Below are 22,500 nucleotides of genomic sequence, written 5' to 3' on the forward strand. Positions count from 1 at the left end.
TGAGAGTCTGTGTGTCTGTGTGTCTCTGCGTTTGTGTCTGTATGAATCTGAGGCCTTTTCCGATGACATCAATCTACCGACGTCCACACACAGTCAGTGACAATTCACATCGACAAGTTACCAGTTCCACCAGTCTGTCGACAGTTCGCTGAAGTATGTGCTGAAGTATGTGTGTGTGTGTGTGTGTGTGTGTGTGTGTGTGTGTGTGTGTGCAGTCATACGATCGTGCGTGAGTGCGCGCGCTCGTGTGTGTGTGTGTGTGTGTGCGTGTGCGTGTGTGTATGTGTGTATGTATATATATGTGTGTGTGTGTGTGTGTGTGTGTGTGTGAGTGCGCGCGCGCGCGTGTGTGTGTGTGTGTGTGTGTGTGTGTGTGCGTGTGTGTGTGTGTGTGCGTGTGTGTATGTGTGTGTGTGTGTGTGTGTGTGTGTGTGTGAGTGTGTGCTAATGAGGCAGCCTGTCTAGTTGTTTACAGGAACAAGCTGTTTATTCGCAACACAGAGGTGATGGATTGGCTCAGTGGCCTTTTTTCGGTGGGCTTACTTCACTGAGCGTTCGGCCGGCCCCCTCAATCCGCCCCCCTCCCCCCGGCTCCACCCCTCCACCCTCTCCACCCCCTTCTACACCTCCCTACTCACCATCCTCTTTTTACCTCTTTCTGTGTGTCTGTGTCTATCTCTGTCTCTGTCCCTGTGTATCTACCCCCTCTCTCTTTCCCTGCAGCTCTCTCTCTCTCACTCTTTCTCGGGCAAAGCAACCCCCTTTGTGTGTGGGGAGTGAGGGGGGGTGGGGGGTGGGCGTGTGTGTGTGTGTGTGTGTGTGTTGTGTGTGGCAGAGCGAGACAGAGAGAGACACAGAGAGAGATAGAATGTGTGCGTGTGTGAGTGATATCTGTATCATATTATATACCATTTCTCCATTACAGTTTGTGTTTCTTCTTCTTCTTCTTCTTCCAATGCAAAAAATGTGCAGATGGGGAGGAAAAAAAAAAAGAAAAAAAGAAAAGAAGTAATTTGAAAGAAATGTTAATCCATCGCCGTCCAAATATACGGTGAGACTCGAATTTTACAGGATTACGCAAGGGAAGGCAAGGCAAGAAGTATATTTCATGTGCCCCCTAGGGACTTAATGAAATGTTCATATTCAAATTGTACCAAAATGTTTTAAAACGTGCCGATGCAATTTTTTTTGACCCGGTGTTCGGTTGTCTCTGTGTGTGTGTGTGTGTGTGTGTGTGTGTGTGTGTATGTCCGTGGTAAACTTTAACATTGACATTTTCTCTGCAAATACTTTGTCAGTTGACACCAAATTAGGCATAAAAATAGGAAAAATTCAGTTCTTTCTAGTCATCTTGTTTAAAACAATACTGCACCTCTGGGATGGGCACAAAAAAAAAAAAAAATAAACGAAGCCTGATTGTATGCAAACTGCATTTACTGTTATATTTATATTTTTTTGTATTCTCTAAACTTGGCACTTTGATCTGATATTCTGGCACAACAACAAGAGCAGTCATTATTATCATTTTTTGTTCAAACAGGAACTTCTTTTGCTAAGCATGGAAGTTTTATTTATTTTGCGATCGTTTGGGTGCAGATAGTAAAAAAGGGAAATTACTCTGTAATTAATGCTAGGGGACTTAATTCGCTTTAAACTGATCTTTTCTCCTCTTAAACATTACATTTTGAAATTATACTCAATACATAAAAAGCTTGTGTGTTTTACTCTCAGTGTACAGGGCTTTCACTATGTTCATTCGCCCAAGTGGTCTTTTTCGGAAAATACTAAAATCAATGCGACTAGTGGACTTTACAGATTCTGTTGGCTGAGCCCTGACGGTCATGGGCAAAAATCAATTGCGTACACATATTTATACACATTCAAAGCGCGTGCTCATATTCTTCGCGAACGCGAACGACGCCATTTTGTTTCAAGTTGTTGACCTGCCCGTTCAATCCTATATTCAATGGACAATACACGATGTGATGGAAAGTTGGAGAAGGAGACCGTTAAATATTTATTCAGAGAAAGATTTGTGAACGCCTCATCACTTACTGGATTATGCCCCAAACTGCCATAAAAATATCCACAGAATCAGTCAGAATTCACAGTTAAAAATTGAAAACCATGCGAGTTAATACCCTTGAACTGATCACGATGAAACGAAAAAATTTCCGGTCTTGACTTTTCTCAAAATGAAGTCCTTTTCACTTCTTACGACGTTTAGAAATACTTGTACTTGGCTCTACATGTTATTAGTTTAACAAAATACTAAATTTTCATATCAACTTAAAACTATAAAACTAGAATGAACATAAAAGAGAAATTGAATCGAACTACATTCCCGGCGGGTGTAACTAAACTTGTACATCTATCTAGATCTAGTGAAAACGGCTAAATGTTGCAGTGTGATTGCGGTGATAGCCATTAAAAAGATTTTTTTTTATTGCCCTTAAAGATTTTTTGATTGCCCAAGATACACCAGAATAATATGATTTAAACAGCGTTCTCACTGCGAATACCGCAATTGATTTATCGCCCTTTAAAAAAGTATGTCCAAATGTTAAATTTTAGAACGTCAGTTAAGGAGCCACGATAGTGTAATGGATAAGGCAGTTTCTTCTCACCCGAACACGCGGGGTTCAAATCTGGTTAGTACTTTTTTTTTTCTTTTTTTTTTTAATAAACGCGAAGCTTTATAATAACAAATACAGAACACATTTTAACGATTAGATTTTTTTTAAAGTGTATTTTTTTAAAAGTGTATCACAAGTGAGTCTTGAAGGCCTTGCCTCTCTTGTTCTATATACTTTATCATTCAACACACGTTCTTTTCAGCAAATTGCACTGAAAGTGAAATGAATGAACATGAGAGAAGCGAAGTGACCCGTGGAGGTAAAATGTGTAACAAGATCCATTTTCTTTCCGACAGAGTGAAACGAAACGTGAGTCCCTGTGACTTGTGCATATATTTCATTTTCTCTGACGTAATTAACCAGAAGCCCTGACGGGGAAGGCATGATGGCTAAACCGACAACGCCATGTATCTCCTCAGCTTTTAATTAAGATTGTATCACGGACAAACAGGCGGTAAAGATGTTGATTCTGATAGCGAGGTATTTGCGTCGCCTTAAGGTGCCAGCACACGAATCGTTCACGGCTCATACGACCGAGACGGAGTGCCCAAACTTGACCACAAAATGGATCGTTCGTCACTGCAATGGTCATTTGGACTGGATGTTTGTTCCCTTGTCTGTTAGGAGCGGGGGTGGGTGGTGGGTGTCGGTTTCACTTTGTCCGCTCACTCTTCAGCACAGCGTGCTTATTGGAGAGAGATAGGTGGCATCCATTAGCCAGGTGAAAAAGAGAAGTAAAGATATGTTCCATCAGAAACAAAATATTGCACTTCAAGTTCCTCTTGTGCAAGAGATCTTGTAGAAAATAAAAATATAAAAAAAACGACAAGTACAAACAATGTTTCTGTCATTATTTCGGCAGCTTTTATTACACAAGTTCTCAACAAAGATATCAGTCAATTAATCAATCAATTAAATCAATGAAACATATCACTTTGATTGTCCTAAAAAAATATACAAGGAATATTGATTTGTTCGGCAACACTTCTCAACCAGATTGTCAACAAAGATATCAGTTAGTTAATTAATAATTCAATCAAATCAATGAAACATCACTTTGATTGCCATAAAACATGCAAACAAGGAAAACTGATTTGTGGGCGACAAGATAGTATGCTATAACACAGCACCACAGTAATATTGCAGTACAACTGACATGGCTGGTCTCGTTATCATTAGCCTGCCACGTCTGTCCAGGTCACGTGAAGTTCAAACCATTCAACTCTACCACCGTCAGCGTACGGGTGAATGAGTTCGTTCGTGTGTCCGGGCCTTTAGGCCTCAGCCTAGCAACAAGCTTCAACCTCTCGCTGCACGTGGCCGCATGGTGGCGCCACTCTTTTGACGAACTAATGATGTCCTGTCCGTTGGAGCGAGGAGGAGGAGGAGGAGGAAGCCAGAAGCGCAGAATGGTGCGCATGGGTGTGGAATAAAGTGACGGGGGGACGGGAGGACATCCATCACCAGGGACCGTAAATCTTTGGACCTCGCCGACTTCTGGCATCTCTGTCCGCCCGTCTGTCCGACACAACAGACCCCCGCACCACTGAGACTGCAAGATCGTTTATTGAGAGAGAGAGAGGGGGGAGCGAGGGAGAGAGAGATGAAGGGAGAGAGAGAGAGGGGTGAGGGAGAGAGAGAGAGGGGGGAGAGGGGAGAGGGAGGGAGAGAGAGGGGGGAGAGAGAGAGAGGGGGGGAGAGGAGAATTCAGAAGAATAATTCAATACTAAGAGGTAGAGAGGAGATAGATGGATAGAGAGAGAGAGAGGTAACCAGGAAAAGAGAAGAGAGAGAGACAGAACGGGGGTTGGGGAGTGTGTCAGACAGACACACAGAAGGAAAGAGAGGGACAGAGATACAAAGACAGACAAACAGTCAGTAGTAAAGGGAAAGAGACAGAGTTGTGAATGAAGAGAGGGGAGATGTACTCTGTCGTTCCGTGTTAGTACAGGAAAGTCGGACAGAGAGAACTGTTTTTAACAGACATCTGAAAGAAAAAAGTGTGAGGGTGATACCGGAGATTAGAAAAGAGAGATAAACCACTTGCAGAAATTGCTGAAGCCAGGCAGCCTGCGCCGCGACACGCATTCATTATTCATGAGCTGCCTTTGCCCCGCCCAAACTAAAGGAAAACGTCAGTCGAACGCAGTCTCCTGAGTGATTTTATAATTTGGATTACACCTTTTTTCCCTTTTCTGTTTGCTTCATCCCACGCAGATGTCAAACTCAATTTTGTTGTGAATAACATTCCTAAATATTTATATGTATTGGTTACTTTTATTTCCCTATCACCACAGCACCATTTTTCACGAGTCGAAAGATGACCTCCATTGCGGAAAACTATAATATTGGTCTTATCGAGATTCACTGTTTGTTGTAGTCTGTCTGTTTCTTGCTTAAGGGCATTTAATTGATTTTGTAACCCTATGGGTGTGTCAGACAAGAGAACAAGATCATCAGCAAATAGCATTAAGAGCAAATCTGTTGCGCCAGGTATCATTTTTATTCCATGTCTCCCCTTCTTTGATACTCCACTGCCAATTCATCGATGAAAAAGGAAAACAGCTGCGAGCTTAGCATACAACCTTGTTTAACCCCTCTTGGACACTGAAAAAAGTCTGAATAAATACCTTCGTCACGAACACATACAAGTACAGAATCGTAGATGCTTTTAACAGCCATGTAAAACTCCCGACAGAGACAGAGACAGAGACTTAGAGAGAGAGATAGAGCACAATACAACGGTCTGCTCGGGCAACATGAAGCGTTCGTATATATATGAATTTTATATATGATTATGTACATATAGATAGATTTAGATTTACATACTTATAGATCTATATGAAATTATGTATGTATGTATTCATGTATGCATGTATGTATGAAAAGACAGATGTTAGAAGAGAGACAGAGCTGAATATGAGTTTTATGTTTTGATATATATATATATATATATATATATATTTTTTTTTTTTTTTTTTTTTTTAAGAAATGGTGATGTAAACCAGAAAGTGTGAAGAAAAAGTAGCGTTACGAAAACGCAGTTCAATAATTTATAACTGTCTCTTTCATGTGCAACATTGTGCTGGGGGGGGGGGGGGGGGGAAGGGGGGGAGTTGGTGGTGGGGGGAGCTGCTTTATTTTCTTTTTATATTATCTACATTCAAGCAGATGCAAACGTGCTAAAAACCAAGCAAAAATGAATCGGTTTTCATTGTATACAGCGAATCTTACTACACGTGGGAAATTCCAGGCATAACTTAACTTTCGCTTTACTGCAGCTGTGTGTGTGTGTGTGTGCCGTCAGAACCGACCAGTTTCCTTCAGGTGGGGAAGGAGAGGGTGATTTACCCCCACCCTTCCGCACTGCGTGTGTGCCCCAAAACGGCTTCAGCACTGTTATAGACAGTAAGAAGGGGCCTGCCGCGAGTGGTTTATCTCTCTTTTCTAATCTCCGGTGATACTCGGGTACTTTACTACTTATCCAAAGAAAACGTTTGACAGAGGACGGCAAAATTATACTTTTATTTGTGGGAAAGTTTGTTGGGAAAAGGCTGATGATTGATCCCTCTGTTCTATTGGCTAATTCGTTTCATTCAACGAAAAGCGCTTTCTTATCTTTGAAAAAAAAAGTTATTGTGGGTTTTTTTTCAAGGTTGGTAAGACTTATGGATAGTCATACTTTCTGTGATCACCCACTAAAACAAAGTGGTCCATATTGTCACGAAAAGAAACAGACACTTGATAGGAGGGGGTGGAAGCATAATCAGTAAATAACTCTTTGTCTTCAATTATGTTTTAGACAAGTTAATTTTTTACTTTTACTATTTTCTACTATTTTAAACGTACACATGTTCATATGCGCGCGCGTGTGTGTGTGTCTACATCTTGTGTGGAGGGGGTGTGGGTTTGTGGGTTGCAGTTGGAGCGGGAGGATTTGTGCGTGCGGATGGATTTGTGTGTTTTTAGTATGCATACAGCATTGTATTTTTCATTGTAAATGCCTAGGGCTTTTGTTTCAGTGGATTGGGCGTATCAAATGTCCTTTTTAATTTATTATTTATTATTATAATGACCAACTGTATAAAATGGTCTTTTAGGTTTGCTTTTTTTTCCCCGCAAGTGAAAAGGGTGCTTTTGCTACTTGACGTCCTTGTTGAGGAGTTTAGTGAATAACAGATGATGCCGGACGCAGCTGAGTGGGTAAAGAGTTGGGGTTTAAATCTGGGGGTCATGGTTCGGATCCTGGTCACTGTGGTTGGCTGGTTAAAGGTGAAGTGTTTTTCAGTTATCCAGGTCAACAGGTGCGGAAATGTTTTGTGCCTGACTCCCTCTGTGAGGAAAGACATGTAGAAGGTAAACACGCTCGTTAAAAATGCCGATTTTCGTGTCAGCATTCGCTGGGTTATAAGAAAGAGACGACGTCAACAGCGTTTCACCCCAATTACCATCATCAAAATATTGCAAGCGGAAGGCTCTTATACTGAAGAGGTGAATGTTGACAAAGAATACCACAATTCTGACGACGGAAGCTAAAGGTTGGGTCATTCAGACACCCACTGGACATCCGAGGGGTCTGTGTAGAGGAGAAGAGAGGACTGGCCGTACTGAGTGAGTTAAACGGACTCTGGCTGCTTGAATGGCTGGAAAAAGATCATGTACGTCAAAGCGCACTCGTACATATACGTCACATTACGTGTGAACGTGATGGTTGCAGCCCACCAGCGCTGAGTAGCTGAGAAGCAGGTCGTTCTGTTCTACCACAGTTCTTCTGTAGCCAGTTTATTAGAAGGTAGGCTGATGGGTACTTTGGGTATCTGTCATAAAAAAATTAGCACAATGTTGAAAAGCAGATCTACCACTATATCATAGAAAAAATGAGAAATATCTTTGGCATAGTAAATATACTCTCTCTCTCTCTCTCTCTCTCTCTCTCTCTCTCTCTGAAGAATGACATTTAAACATAAACAACGATTTGTTTGCTGGGTCTTGGTTTAAAAAAGAGGTTTTTTTAAAAACTAATTTTGCAAAAGCTTTTTATACTATTCATCACAATCTTCTCTCAAAAAAAGTAAGTCATGTATGGCTTATTCCCTGAATCTGTTGTGTATGTTAGCGCGTGTGTCCATACGTGCGTAAGCTTGTGTGCGTGTGTGTGTTTGTGTGTATGTGCGCGCGTGCGTGCGTGTGTTGTTTGTGTGTGTGAGAGGGCATGGCGTAAAGAAGCTTTCAGCCCATCCATTTTACCCTCAATAAAACATTTGTCATTTGTCTGTTTCTCTCTCTCTCTCTCTCTCTCTCTGTATGTCTCTGTCACTGTCTCTCACTTTCTCCCCCTCTATCTCTGTGTCTCTGATTTTCTTACACACACACAGTCACTCACCCACCCCCACCCCCTCAAACACACACCCATCCACCCACCCACCCACACACACACACACACACACACAGCATATGACCAGTCATACACGTGTGAAGCATCCAGAGCTCGCCCCTCACTCACCCGTGAAACTGAAGATACCACACATAACAACACGGCCAGAGTGTGCACGGTATGGTGAGGTCGTGGGGAAGGCAGCGGGCAACAACAAACAGGACAAGGCTTGGCCACCAGTGCCGACAGACACACCGGAAGATGGATCACCCTTGTCTCCTCCTGACATCATCTTGGATCGCTTCCCGTGCTACCATTATTAGGCGGTTATTCCCACTTCTCCGCGTGCGACGCTGGCTTGCTAATTATCACAAGTTTATTGGATTCTTCTTCTTCTGGCACAAGAAAATGCAACGTTCCACTCTCTTTCTTTCCGCGTGCTTTCGTGTGTGTGTGAGGAAGGGAAGGGATATGAGTGTTTGCGAGTGTTTTACCTGCCCCCCCACCCCCCCGCCCCCTCCCCTCCCCGGTATCATGGTGTGCATCGTCAGACAGACGTATAGGTAGAAAACATATAGACAGACAGATACAATTAAAAAAAAAAAAAAAAAAGAAAGAAAAAAGCTACGTCTCACTCTCTCGGTGTGCATTCGAGCGTGTGTGTGGGAGTTGCTGCACTTGTTTTCATCCAACAGTATATTGTACAGAGACAGACAGGTAGGCAGGCAGACGGACAGACAAACTAAAAAAAAAAAAAAAGTGTAATCGACTAAAAGTGGGAGTGGAACCGAAGCGCTGGTTAACAGTTCTGAAATGACTTGTTATAAAGAAAATTTCAGAATGGTGAGTAAAGTGAACAGCAGTAAAAATATCAAATATTAAATCCACTGACAATTGGGATCATTGGAATTTCCTCTTGTGGAAGGGGGTATTTTATGATTATGAATATAGATATTGTGTGATGATGATGATTGTCATTGTTATCAATAAACAATATCATTATAATAATGCCCGGCATAAGTCTACTTTCGCTTACTTCTTTATCATTTATTTGGGTAACATGTTTTCATTCAAAATTTCAGATTTCCATGATCGAAGAAAAAATGGTATATTAAAAACAACAAAAAACAAACAAACAAAAACAACAACAACAAAAAACCAAAAAAAAACAACCACCTCTGTCTCTCTCCTCTGTCTCTCCTCTCTCTCTCTCTCTCTCCCTCTCGTTTTCAGTGATTTCTTGTGGGGCCGAAGGTGGAAATAAACAGCTATACACGCCATCCGACAAACTTTGTTTCCGGTCATGATCATCAAGGATACAAACAGTTAATAACTACATTTTGCACACATATGCAAAGTCGACATAATGAAACTTAAAGAAAACCGCTTAAAAGGCTGAAGGTCCCAAAGCTTTTCACAGCAGTTGTGACCGTTGTTTCATAGTAATATCATCATTGACTGTGTCTAGGCCGCGGCATAGGGGGTGTGGCCGCGTCATCCAACACCTAACCTGCACGGCGCCCCCATCGCTTAATTCAACTGTCCGCTGAACGTGGTTAACTCACTAGCTGAATCACCCACTTGCATGGTTCTTAGAAAGATATGTGATTTTTTTTAAACAACAACCAGTAAAAGGGAGCGCACCCGTTTGTTGACAGAGTTGGCATTAATTCCATTCCATTAAAAAAAAAAGTTCTTACTTCATCAAGGCTTTTAAACTCAAACGCTAGTAAAAACTGCTTCGCAAACTGGACCGCAAATGTCTCACCAGGGAAGCCATACATTTTCCCCACTCTGACCATTGAAGCGAAGTTAACAACTCTTTGAAGTCCGCTGAGGTCGTTCCTCGGCTCTTTGCGTTACCTGGGAGACGCGCTCTGTGCACGTGCACAAGTCCTGCTTGCAGGGAGTTGGTTCGGCGACCGGTTTCGCGAGCCTGGGTTCATGAATATGTATGGGGCCGCTCAATTTCAGATGTTGAGGATTGGGGCTGTGAATTGTTGATGCACTGTCAGCGAAGGCTGTTAGCGAGACGATGTGTGGCAGTCTAATGTCTAAGCGTTTCTAATGTCTGTCCGAGATTGCTCGTGCGTGTGGTCAAGCCCTTAAGAAGTATTTGACGTCCATAAATAATGCAGTTGGTGACATTTGTCGTTTTATCTTATTTCATTTTTATTTTTTTCCTTCGCTAGAATTTACGCCCCTGTGTGTGTGTGTGTGTGTGTGTGTGTGAAATGTGTCGCTCTTGCAAGAGTGAAGGAGCCGATACACTACGCCCTCTGCATGCTGACCTGTGTAGGTGTACTGTTAGTTGAAAGATACACTATTAAAATGGTTTTCTTCATTCTATTTTTGTTTGTTTTCTTCTCTTTTTCCGTTCTTTTCTTTCTGTCAGTTCGTGTTTCTCCCTTAAAATATGGACTCTCTCTCTCTCTCTCTCTCTTTCTCTCTTTCTCTCTTTCACACTCTGTCTCCCTGTTTAAAAAAAGAAGAAAAGAAAACGTATGACTGGTGCATATACTGCTTGAATTGATACTCATGTAGCCAAAGTTTACTTAATATTGTTAACATGTGATGGAAGATGTCTCTCTAGGAAGAACGTGAAAAAGTGTAGATAAGTATTGAAAATTAGTTGTAAGATACGTTTGTTGATTGTTTTATCCTCATTCCCCCATCAATCCTCCCCTCCTCTGTTTTGTATTATGACCTTTGACCGATGTTCATTAAAACATTTTCATTCGTTCGCTCTGTGTCTGTCCCTGTCTCTCTCTATCCCTTTCCGTCCCTAATTCTCTCTGTGTATCCATGTCTCTGTCTGTCTCCAGAAGCATTATTCGTATGTTATCTGCTTACACCAAGAAGTACCCGAATTAAGAATGGACAAAGAATAGGAAAATGTCAGCTTTATTCAACATTTAGAAACAATTTACAAAGTAAAATAATTCAAATTAAGGCCACAGCAAACATTCATTAATAACCTGTCAGTCACAGGGAAACATTCACAAGCCATTTTCAAAATCTGAAAAAGTCGTTAAAGTATGTTAAGAAGAAGGGAAAAGATCATTGACGCAAGTTAATTTTGAAGGCAGACTCAGTTCTGGTTACCCGTGGCAAGGATTATGATTAATGGTGATAGTGGTAATGATGTTGATTACGGCACAAATCATTGTAAAACCGTATCATCAAAACAAAAACAAAATAACAACAAAAAACCAAAGTACACAGCAAAAAACGACAAAACATAAACAATACAAACAAACAACAACAACAACACATACACAAAAACGTCAGACACTTTTGGTGATAACAATGATGATGATGGTAACAAGAAAACAGAGTAGTTAAACAGTTTCATTCATTGTATAGACGATGGAAAATGTGTGTGTGTGTGTGTGTGTGTGTGTGTGTGTGTGTAAATACAGACGCCCTAGATAGTGTACGGTTGTTGTCCATCCATCGTCTGACTGGGGTTGCCCATCTGGGGAGTCTGGGTCTGGGTCCCGGGGACCCTCACGGTGGACCCAAGGTACGATTCCATTCCTCTCTGTCCCGCCCATGTTGACACAGCAAACACCCACCCCTCCACCACCACCCTTCTCCTCTCCGTGCCTCTCCCCCACCCTGCCTCCCTCACACCCCCAAAGGCTACACACACACCTCCTTCCTGTACCCCCTCCTTCCTCCCCCCCCCCCGACCCCCCCCCCCCCAAAAGGATGCGGAAGAAAAGGCAAAGATCTGGCCAGAAGAACATCCATCAAAGTTGTCTTTCCCGTCTGTAGATTCCATTTTGGCTCTCCGCCTCTCCCTGACCTTGCACCCCGCGCGACATCGATCAGTCCCCTGGATGTAAAGGTCATGTGTCGCGGTGGGTCGGAGGTCGAAGGTCAAAGATTTCCTGTCAAGGTGGGGTGATGAATAGGGCGGAGCGAGGGCTGTCCTTTTTCTTTCTTTCTTTTTTTTCCACTTTGGCCACGCTTGTCCGGTTTTTGACGTCTGCTCAAGATTTTTATTTTATTTTTTTTTATTTAATTTATTTTTTTCAGTTTGTTCGGTTTGGGGTTTTGTAGCCACAGGCAGGAATGTCTGTCTCCTCAAGGAGATCCTCTCCCTGAAACTTTGTGGTGTTCGTGGTCAAATCAGAGAGAGTGGAGGGTAAGGGGAGGGAAAGGGGGGGGGGGGGGACGGGGAGGAGAAACCGACACAAGCTGGTCTGTGACTGGTTGAGATGGAGAGAGAGAGAGAGAGAGAGATAGAGAGGGCGGGGGAGGGAGGGAGGGATGAGGCGTGAGACGTGATTTATGTTCTGAATATTATGAAGAAGTTTTTGTTCGCTTCACTTGGGACACTCAAATCATTCAGTCCGTTGCGAAGACATGACTATACGTCTGTCCAGACTGGGTATACCTATTTGGAGATACCATAGAAGTGTACAAAAATCCAATATGCTGAGAGCGCAGGTGAGCTCACAGTCGTCACACACACACACACACACACACACACACACACACACACACACACACATATATATATATATATATATATATATATATATATATATACATTTTTTAAATTCTTTTTTTAAACTATTATTATTAGCAGTATTATTATTAAACATGGCGTATCTCTTTTTGCCGTGAAAATGTTTTCTTAAGCTTCCGAAGTACCATGTGTAAGTGTGTAGGTAAAAGATGTAGGCATTATTCTGTATTGTATTATAGATTAGTTAGACCAGATTTCTCTGGGTGAATTGCAGGCTTCCTGGTCAGGGGGTGTACCGCCACAGCGCAGCGCCACCCGTTTTCTTTGCTTGTTCTGCACGAAGGTTTGTTCCTTTGTCAAAGTAAACATTTTGATGAACTGTTTGCTGGGGAAATCTCTCTTGCTGTCTTGGGATCTTTCACGTGTATTGTCGTCTTCTTCTTCCTCTTCGTTCGTGGGCCGCAACTCCCACGTTCATTCATATGTACACGAGTCGGCTTTTACGTGTATGACTGTTTTTACCCCGCCAGGTAGGCAGCCATACTCCGTTTTGGGTTTTTTTTTTCTTTGAATGCTCAGTTGTTGCGCAAACACGGGATTTTGGTTTATTTGTATCATCTGAAAGACTAGCGCCCATACCATCGCACAATGTCCAGGGAATGGTATGGTCAAGAGTGTTGGATACAGACTGTATCGCGGGGCGAAGTAAACAAATTATGTTACTGATAATAATTTAACATGCAACACAACACAACACAACACAACACAACACTACGCACCGCAAGGCGACACAACACGACACGAGAGAGAGAGAGAGAGAGAGAGAGAGAGAGAGAGAGAGAGAGAGAGAGAGAGACAGAGAGAGAGAGAGAGAGGACAGACAGACATTATGCAAGGTGAAGAACAAATTTTTAGATAATGATGGATAAATGAATAAAGAGAGAGAGAGAGAGAGAGAGAGAGAGAGAGAGAGAGAGAGAGAGAGAGAGAGAGAGAGAGAGAATGATGGATAGAGTGGGGAGAGAGAAAGAGAGTCGGAAAAATGGACATAAAGCGAGAGAGACAGACAGTCATCTCATCACCGCCTTCCATCACCCTCCCCTCAGCTCCCTCATGCACACCCCTACACAGTGTCCCCCTTTCTCTTGTCGGACACAACTGAACAGTGAACAGACACTGATCGTGTAGTCTGATTCAATGACTTGTCGGACACAACTGAACAGTGAACAGACACTGACGGTACAGTCTGATTCAATGACTTGTCGGACACAACTGAACAGTGAACAGACACTGATCGTGTAGTCTGATTCAATGACTTGTTGATTAGAATATTAATTTGCTGATCAGTTCTATGTATCCATTTTGCGGATTTTGTCATAATTACTCTGCCGCTGCTGTTGCTGTTGTCATGGCTGGTGAAGGATAAATCTTACAGTCAGCCAGTAAACTAACCAATCAGCTTTTCAAGATAGGAGAGATGACATTACTGTTCAGACTGAAAAGGATCCTCCTCTCTTTCTTTCCACCCACCCCACCCCCCTCCCATTTCATTCTCCCATTTCCACAACACGACACGACACTGTATTATATTGAACAACATTTTTCAGTGATTTTTTTATTTTATTATTATTTTATTAATTTTTTTTATTCCACCTATTTTTTTATTTTTACTTTCTTGTTCATATGTCCATAACAGTCTCTCCCACCCCCTTCCCTCACTCCTGCCCTCTCACACTCCCCCCCCCTCCTTTCCCCCCCCCCCCCCTTCCATTTCAGAGCCCTTTCTTTCCTTCACACACTCACACTGACAGTTCTACTCATCCTGCTTTGTTTTTGTGTCCTTTCCTGTGACTTCTCATCACTTTCCTTTCCTCAACTTTACTCTCTGTCTCCCTCTTTGTCTACACCTTTCTGTCTGTCACTCATTTCAGTTGCCTGAAGAAGAGCCTGTGGCTCGATACGTCGCCTCTTTTATCCCAAGTAAGTCGACTTTTACCTAGATTCTTTTAGTCTACCTCTTCCTATTTCCACATCTATTCTTTCCATATTCTCTTTCCATGATCTCTTTCTGTCCCTTTTTTCATGTCGAAGAACTACAGCAAGCTCAAGAGAAGCAGATTTAACACGCACAACAAAACTACGAACAAGTAGACATTCACTACATGTACACCCCTCCCTCCCCCACCCCTCCTATGCCCCCCCACCCCACCCCACACACACACCCCTCCCCGCGCTATGCAACACACCCACAGCTTATTATAAACCTTGATATGGCATTTATGGCCAATCTCGGCGGCTAATGTATACAACAACGTGACAGTGAGAGGCAGGGAGACAGAGAGAGACAGACAGACAGACAGACAGACAGAGACAGAGAGACTGAGAGAGACAGAGACAGAAACATAGAGGCAGACGGACCGAGAGATACGGAGACAGACCGACAGACATATAGACAGACATGTAGACAGACAGAGAGACAGGCAGGTAGACAGACATGCAGACAGACAGACAGACATATAGACACAGAGAGAGCCAGGCAGGTAGACATTCATGTTGACAGACAGAGAGACAAACATATAGACAGACAGATAGACATGCAGACAGAGAGACAGACATGTAGACAGGCAGAGACGGAAGGACAGAGACAGACAGAGAGTTTGACACTGAAAATCACAGAGACAGACACATATTGTGACAGACAGACAGACAGAGAGCAAAAGAAAGTAAACCCAAACCACGCAAGGAAAAAGATAAACAGGAAATCTCCGCAGGAAGGCTGTAGTCCCATACACAATAGTGCCAGAGGATGCCGGAAGTCAGGACAGCCAATGACATGGTGCCGGAGCTGACCAAGGTCCCTCCACGTGCATCCCTCACGATCAGCACCTCGTCAGGAAAGTTTTTCCCTAGGTTATACATGTGTGTTAGTCACTGCACAATAGTGCAGAAATGTCTACATTCATCTTGTTACACATTAAAACAAAACAAACAACTTTTAAATTATACAAGTGCTATCTGCCGGATGTCAGTAAGCAGGAAGAGAAAAAGAAATGCTCAACGCTCTGCCACTGAGTTCAAGGAGGTCTGATGGGTTACTGCACAGAAACGTAAGAAGGATGTGAAAGAGAAGCGTGTATCGCCGTGAAAGAGGGATGGAGGAAGATATTGGGGTGGGGCAGAGAGGACGGGGCATTTAGATGTAGTGGAGGGACAGGGGGTAGTCAGGGGCAGAGGGGGTAGTGAAGGGACAGGGGATAGTCAGGGGCAGAGGGGGTAGTGGAGGGAGAGGGAGTAGTCAGGGGTAGAGGGGTAGTGAAGGGACAGGGGGTAGTCAGGGGTAGAGGGGGTAGTGGAGGGAGAGGGAGTAGTCAGGGGTAGAGGGGTAGTGAAGGGACAGGGGGTAGTCAGGGGTAGAGGGTGGTCAGGGGGAGAGGGGGTAGTCAGGGGTAGAGGGGGTAGTGGAGGGAGAGAGGGTAGTCAGGGGTAGAGGGGTAGTGAAGGGACAGGGGGTAGTCAGGGGTAGAGGGTGGTCAGGGGGAGAGGGGGTAGTCAGGGGTAGAGGGGGTAGTGGAGGGAGAGAGGGTAGTCAGGGGCAGAGGGGGTAGTGAAGGGACAGGGGGTAGTCAGGGGTAGAGGGGGTAGTGGAGGGAGAGGGAGTAGTCAGGGGTAGAGGGGTAGTGAAGGGACAGGGGGTAGTCAGGGGTAGAGGGTGGTCAGGGGGAGAGGGGGTAGTCAGGGGTAGAGGGGGTAGTGGAGGGAGAGAGGGTAGTCAGGGGTAGAGGGGTAGTGAAGGGACAGGGGGTAGTCAGGGGTAGAGGGGGTAGTGGAGGGAGAGGGGGTAGTCAGGGGTAGAGGGGGTATTGGAGGGAGAGGGGGTAGTCAGGGGTAGAGGGGGTAGTGGAGGGAGAGGGGGTAGTCAGGGGTAGAGGGGGTAGTGGAGGGACAGGGGGTAGTCAGGGGTAGAGGGGGTAGTGGAGGGAGAGGGGGTAGTCAGGGGTAGAGGGGGGTAGTGGAGGGAGAGGGGGTAGTCAGGGGTAGAGGGGTAGTGAAGGGACAGGGGGTAGTCATGGGGAGAGGGTGGTCAGGGGGAGAGGGGGGTAGTCAGGGGCAGAGGGGGTAGTGGAGGGAGAGGGGGTAGTCATGGGGTAGAGGGGGTAGTGGAGGGAGAGGGGGTAGTCATGGGGAGAGGGTGGTCAGGGGGAGAGGGGGTAGTGGAGGGGAGAGGGGGTAGGGGAGAGGGGGTAGTGGAGGGGGAGGGGGTAGTCATGGGGAGAGGGGATAGTGGAGGAAGAGGGGTAGTGGAGGGGGAGTGGGTAGTCAGGGCGAGAGGGGGTAGTGGAGGGAGAAGGGGTAGGGGGAGAGGGGGTAGTGGAGGGGGAGTGGGTTGTGGAGGAGGAAGGGGTGGTGGAGGGGGAGGGGGTAGTCAGGGGGACAGGGGATAGTGGAGGGGAGGGGGGTAGTGGAGGGGAGGGGGTAGTGGAGAGGGAGGTGGTAGTGGAGGGGGAGGTGGTAAGGTGGAGAGGTGGTGATGGAGGGAGAGGTGGTAGTCAGGCGGGAGGGGTAAGGGGGAGAGGAGGTAGTGGAGGGGGAGGGGGTAAGGGGGAGAAGAGGTAGTGGAGGGGGAGGGGCTAATGAGGGGGAGAGAGGAGAGGTGGTGTCGGCTTGGACGAAGGTGGGTGGTGGAAAGAGAGGGGTGGGATGGGGGGACATTGTGGGAGAATAACAGGGAGGGGCTAGGGGTCCGGGAGCGCAGGGCGGTGGGTGAGGGGGTGCTGGGGGACGGGAGGTGGGGGCGTGGGTGGATGCAGATACATCCATTACCTTTGGGGGCGATCTCACTCCTCTCCTCCTCTCCTAACCACTCCTCTCCTCTCCTCCTCTCCTCTCCTCTCCTCCTCTCCTCTCCTCTCCTCCTCTCCTCTCCTCTCCTCCTCTCCTAACCACTCCTCACTCCCCTTTCTTCCCTTCCTCCCTTCTCCCCTTCCTCCTTCCGCTTTGATCCCCCTTCCCTCCTCCCTTCCCTCCACTACTTTTTCATCTCCCCCTCGCCCCACTACCCCTCCTCTAACTGTCTCCCCCATAAAAGTGCCAGAGTGCCACCGACAGCAGACCCACTCTGTTAGAACACACCACTCGTCTGCCAATTAGACTGAATCAAGTCCCCAACCTGGCTCTGTATATTTACATGGAGAGGGGAGACTCCAGTCATCTGTTCTACCATCTATCCAGGCTGATATATTGTGTTGTTGTATAGAATAGAATGGAACATAATGGAATAGAATAGAATCTGTCTTTATTACCAAGTGTACCGGGGTCACAAGGAATATTTGTGTGTGTGTGTGTGGGGGGGGGGGATAGTACATAATAAGGTACCAACATAAATCGAAAATCATACACAAACACAGTAGAAATGAGGATACATAAAAGTGTATATCACTATAAAAACTTGTGCATACTCACACGTGCACGCACTGCACACACACACACACACACACACACACACACACACACGCACGCACGCACACACACACGCACACACACATTCTCTCTCTCTCTCTTTCTCTCTCTCTCTCTCACACACACACACACACACACACACACACACACACACACATACACGTTTGAACATAATCGGCATATCATATATGGATGGGGCTGATGACTAGATTTCAGGTAGATGGTTGTTGATTGCATAATTCTATTTAACATACTGGATTTGTTCGAGAGACAAGGCATTGACTGCTTTGGGGGAAAAGCTATTGGCGAAGCGATTGGTTTTCGTCATACTTCTGTACCGTCGACCAGAGGGGAGCATCTCGAAAATCCCAAAAGCTGGATGAAATTTGTCCTGGCTGATTGATATTGCTTTTTTGAGTAGCCGCTTATAATATATGTCTTCTAGAGAAGGTAGATCAGCTACGGTAATCTTGGTGGCAGTTTTTACGATTCTGCTTTGGGCTGCGATTTATATATGCATAAGCTTACTGCTTGATTGAGAAGATGATACAACAATCAATGCATTGTCATGTGGTTGACACCGCCCCAGCTGGTGTACTTACTGTTTGTATGGAAAGTGTATTTATATTATATAATATTATTTTATTTTATATTATATTGTCATTCTCTCTCTCTCTCTCTCTCTCTCTCTTTCTCAAGAAAACTGACTTCTTTGTGTGGTTGCTTACAATTAACATTGGAAATATTTTAGAAATCAATTTACCCTCCTTCTCTGTCTGTCTGTCTGTCTGTTTTACTCACCCGTTCTCTCTCTCTCTCTCTCTCTCTCTCTCTCTCTCTCTCTCTCTTTCAGTATATTTTACGCAGAGAGACACACGGACAGAGAAGGAGAGAGACAGAGACAGAGGACAGAGATAGACAGACAGAGAGAGAGAGACAGACAGACAGGCAGAGACAGACAGACAGGCAGGCAGTTAGAGACAGAAAAAGCACACGGAAATGTCATATTATACTTTTTTCCACCTGAAACTGACCCAAAATATATCTTAAAGGTCAGGCAATCGAAATCGATACAAATCAGCTAAAACTACTGAGTGTCAGCCAGCGGTGATTTAGTGATGTTAAAATCACAGTGAAAGACGATTGTGACATGCAGTAGCCGACAGAGCTGGCAGTGTGTGTCATGAGGCTTTTCGTGCTGACAGTGTGTGTCATGAGGCTTTTCGTGCTGACAGTGGAGTTCTGACTGTGTTCTTTTCTTGTTCTTTGTTTGGGAAACAAATTAATAAAAACATGGTGAGCTCTCGAAAATCTGAATTCATCATGAGTTAAAGGAGGAGGAGGAGAAGGAGGAAGAGGAGGAGGAGAAGAAGAAGAAGAGGAGGAGGAGAAGAAGAAGAAACAGGTACCATCAGTGGTCAAAACCACCCAAGTTCTACATAAAATTTTGAGACACATTCACCATAAGTTGTAAACGGGGTTTCTCAAAATGAGGCATTCGTCACCAGGCATCAAAAACAATCATACAAGTCCACGAAGGAGTTATACATGAATTATGTGCCTTGTGGGCTTTCCTTCATAAAGTGACAACATAGATATTTAAAGAACATGGAACAGTTAATGGCTATACTGAGAGGAACAGTTAATGGCTATACTGAATAATATTAGAATCTGCTTGCAAACACGAGAAAGAATTAATTTACACGATAAAGAACAAATAAGATTATTCAAAAAGAAGAATGAAAATAGAACATAATTTAAAGAAATAAAATAAATCAGATAAAAATTGGAATTTAAACAAATCAAATCAAATTCAATTCAATGGAGCTTAAGAAATAAGGTAATAAAACAAAACGTGATGAATTATGTAGAAAACTAAATGGTGTACCAAAGGAATGAAAATCAAATCATACCCTCAGTAATCAGAACGTAAGGGTTAATCAGCTCGAGTCAACAACCAAACAGACTGTTCATTCAATCCATTCATCCATCATAGCATAATTAAAGGACATTTAAGTCTTGACAGTTAATGAAGTGAATAAGGGTGATAAACACATTCATAATGAAAGAAAAAGTGTTTATATAATGTAGATTTTTACATTGAGAAATTTTTAGATTTGTTTTTATTAGTGTGGATTCTTACATTAGGAAACCAGGAAGGGTTTATATATGTAGACTTTTACATGGATAAGGAGATTAATAAAGGATTTATGCATGTCTTTAATGTACACTATCATTTTTTGCCAAGAACAGCTTTCTCGTTAGCGTGGATTATCCCAGGTGTATGCTGCCACACAGAATCTGGTCGCATGGAAAATAGACAAGTCACTCCAGTCATTGCATTAGATTAGTGAAAGTAGTGAAGATCATGTTTTGTTGATCAGAACCAGGACTTTACAAGCCAAACCATTGGGGTCCAGCTTCGTTGATAAAAACAACCCAAAACAAAACAACCCCCCCCCAAAAAAAAAAAAAAAGAAAAAGAAAAGAAAAGAAAACAGAAACAAAAAACAGCCCAGAAAAACAAAAGAATACAAATAAATAAAATGACAAAAGGAAAGAACGATAAAATCGGGTGGCCATTTAATCTATAATAAAAGAAGAAAAAAAGAAAAAGAAACAAAAAACAAAAAACAAAAAAAATCCAACAAAAAAAATCAACAACTGCAACCCCCCACCGCCTCCTCTCCCTCCCCCTCCCACGCACACATACATGAACGTACGCCGGCACACACACACACACACACACACATCATCATCATCATCAGTGTCCAGCTGTGAGACTACTGCATTCAGATATGCATGAGTGTTTCGACACGTGGTTCGATTTAATGATTGATGAATGCGAAACATGTGTGTGAATAATGTTTAGATATGTATGTAAATGTAGTCTTATAATTGCCGTTAACGGCGCATCATATTTTTTCTCTTACCATAACGCCACTATTGTTATTGTTATTGTTGTTGTTGTACCATGAGAAAGAGGCGTCAACAAAGCCACGAGTTCTTATTCGAAACTTTTTATTCATTAATTCATTGATTTATCTATTTATTTATCTATTCATCTATTTATGTATGCATATATGTATTTGCTTTTTTTATTTTATTTACGTTGTCTGTTTATGATGTGGAGTTTTATTGTACAGAGAATAAAAGAGATCTAAACATGTTGCCAGATCTGTATAATGTTTATTTGCATTGTTTCAGTCGCATTTTAAAGTAAGCTAAAATGAGCTGAACTCAAAGGAATGATCATGTAGTACTTGTTTGTTGAAGACTTCTTTGAGGAGAAGCGTGACCATTTCACTTTGAGAGATACGAGGAAATAATTGTACGTTATAGTTACAGTGAATTCTAAGAGACTAGGGTGTGCCCCTCCCCCGACACACACACACACACACACACACACTACACTACACTACACACGCGTCACCATCACGCAACATCTCACCACCGCTACTGTCCACCTCATCTTTGATTTTCATAATTACCATCCCTCCAACTAATCATCGTCAACACTTTCACCATCGCCATCCTCCCCCCCAAATCACCCCCCTTCCTATCTCACCCCAACCCCTCCGAACCAATTTCCCTAAACCTCAAAGTACGGGTTGCTGGCTGAAAACCACAGCCAGGACTCTTGGCACCGATGGAAGAATAAAGGAAATTAAACGAAATTGCAGGCTGAACGTCGGTTGCCGTTGGTTGTGAAATTGACAGAAGACGATATGAGAGATGTGCTTGTGTGCTATCATTTTTTCTCTTTGTCTTTCTTCTTCTTCTTGTTCTTCTTTTTCTTTTTATTTGAAAAGCTTGAGTCCTCCCTGCGGTATTGCTCCTGTCAATTGTTAAAGAAAGAAAAAGAGAAAAGCAACCAACCCCCATGCCCCCCACCCCCACAAACAGGAGGGGAAATAATAGCCTTATTCTCACCCTCACCCCCGTCCCTAGAACCTCCACTGCTACATTTTCCCAACCGTCCTCCTCCTCTCCCGCTACACCCCCCCCCCCCTTTCACCCCTACCCCCCTAACCCCCACACCACCCCTCCCCTGTGGTGATGAACGAGCGAGATCAAAAGTCAGTTTCTACGTGTCAAGATTATGAAACTGATTGTCAGATGGGGAAAAAGTAGAAGGGTGCAATTCACTTGGGGAGTGCCAGGCCACAGAGTCTAAATGTACTTGAAGGAATGCACAATATAAATTAAATTCATTATCATTTTATCATTATTATTATCATTGTTGTTGTTGTTAGTAGTAGTAGTAGTAGTAGTAGAAGAAGAAGAAGAAGTAGTAGTAGTAAAGGGAAAGACTGACAAAGAGAAAAACAGACGAATATGTATCAGACTGACAGCTATGGTAACGAAAACATCAAGTCCAAAAGCCACACACACACACACACACACACACACACACACCCACACACATATATATATATATATAAAGCCCGACGGCGTGCGAGAGGATGTGTCCTCAAAACGACAAAAAACAAAACCAAACAAAAAACAAACAAACTCGGAGCAGCTCACAAAACAAAGACGTCACCCGACAC

At 43.7% G+C, this 22,500-nt stretch overlaps 1 protein-coding gene across 3 annotated transcripts in view; it reads right to left on the reverse strand.

The window, feature by feature from the left end:
• The window catches only part of LOC143290161 (uncharacterized), a 34,654-nt gene that overhangs the window by 4,421 nt on the left and 7,733 nt on the right, over positions 1-22,500 (reverse strand). For 2 of the 3 annotated variants that reach the window (XR_013056343.1, XM_076599466.1), the window contains exon 3: positions 3,506-4,154. The exons of the other annotated variant lie outside the window; for it this stretch is intronic. Coding sequence is in view for 1 of the 2 variants with exons in the window: in XM_076599466.1 (XP_076455581.1) it covers positions 3,835-4,154 (320 nt within the window). In the remaining variant the exon portion in view is untranslated. Of the gene's footprint in view, positions 1-3,505; positions 4,155-22,500 lie in introns of those variants that run through there. 3 annotated transcript variants of the gene reach the window in all.

The sequence above is a fragment of the Babylonia areolata genome, chromosome 15 (genome assembly GCF_041734735.1).
Source record: "Babylonia areolata isolate BAREFJ2019XMU chromosome 15, ASM4173473v1, whole genome shotgun sequence".
Taxonomy (NCBI): Eukaryota; Metazoa; Mollusca; class Gastropoda; order Neogastropoda; family Buccinidae; genus Babylonia; species Babylonia areolata.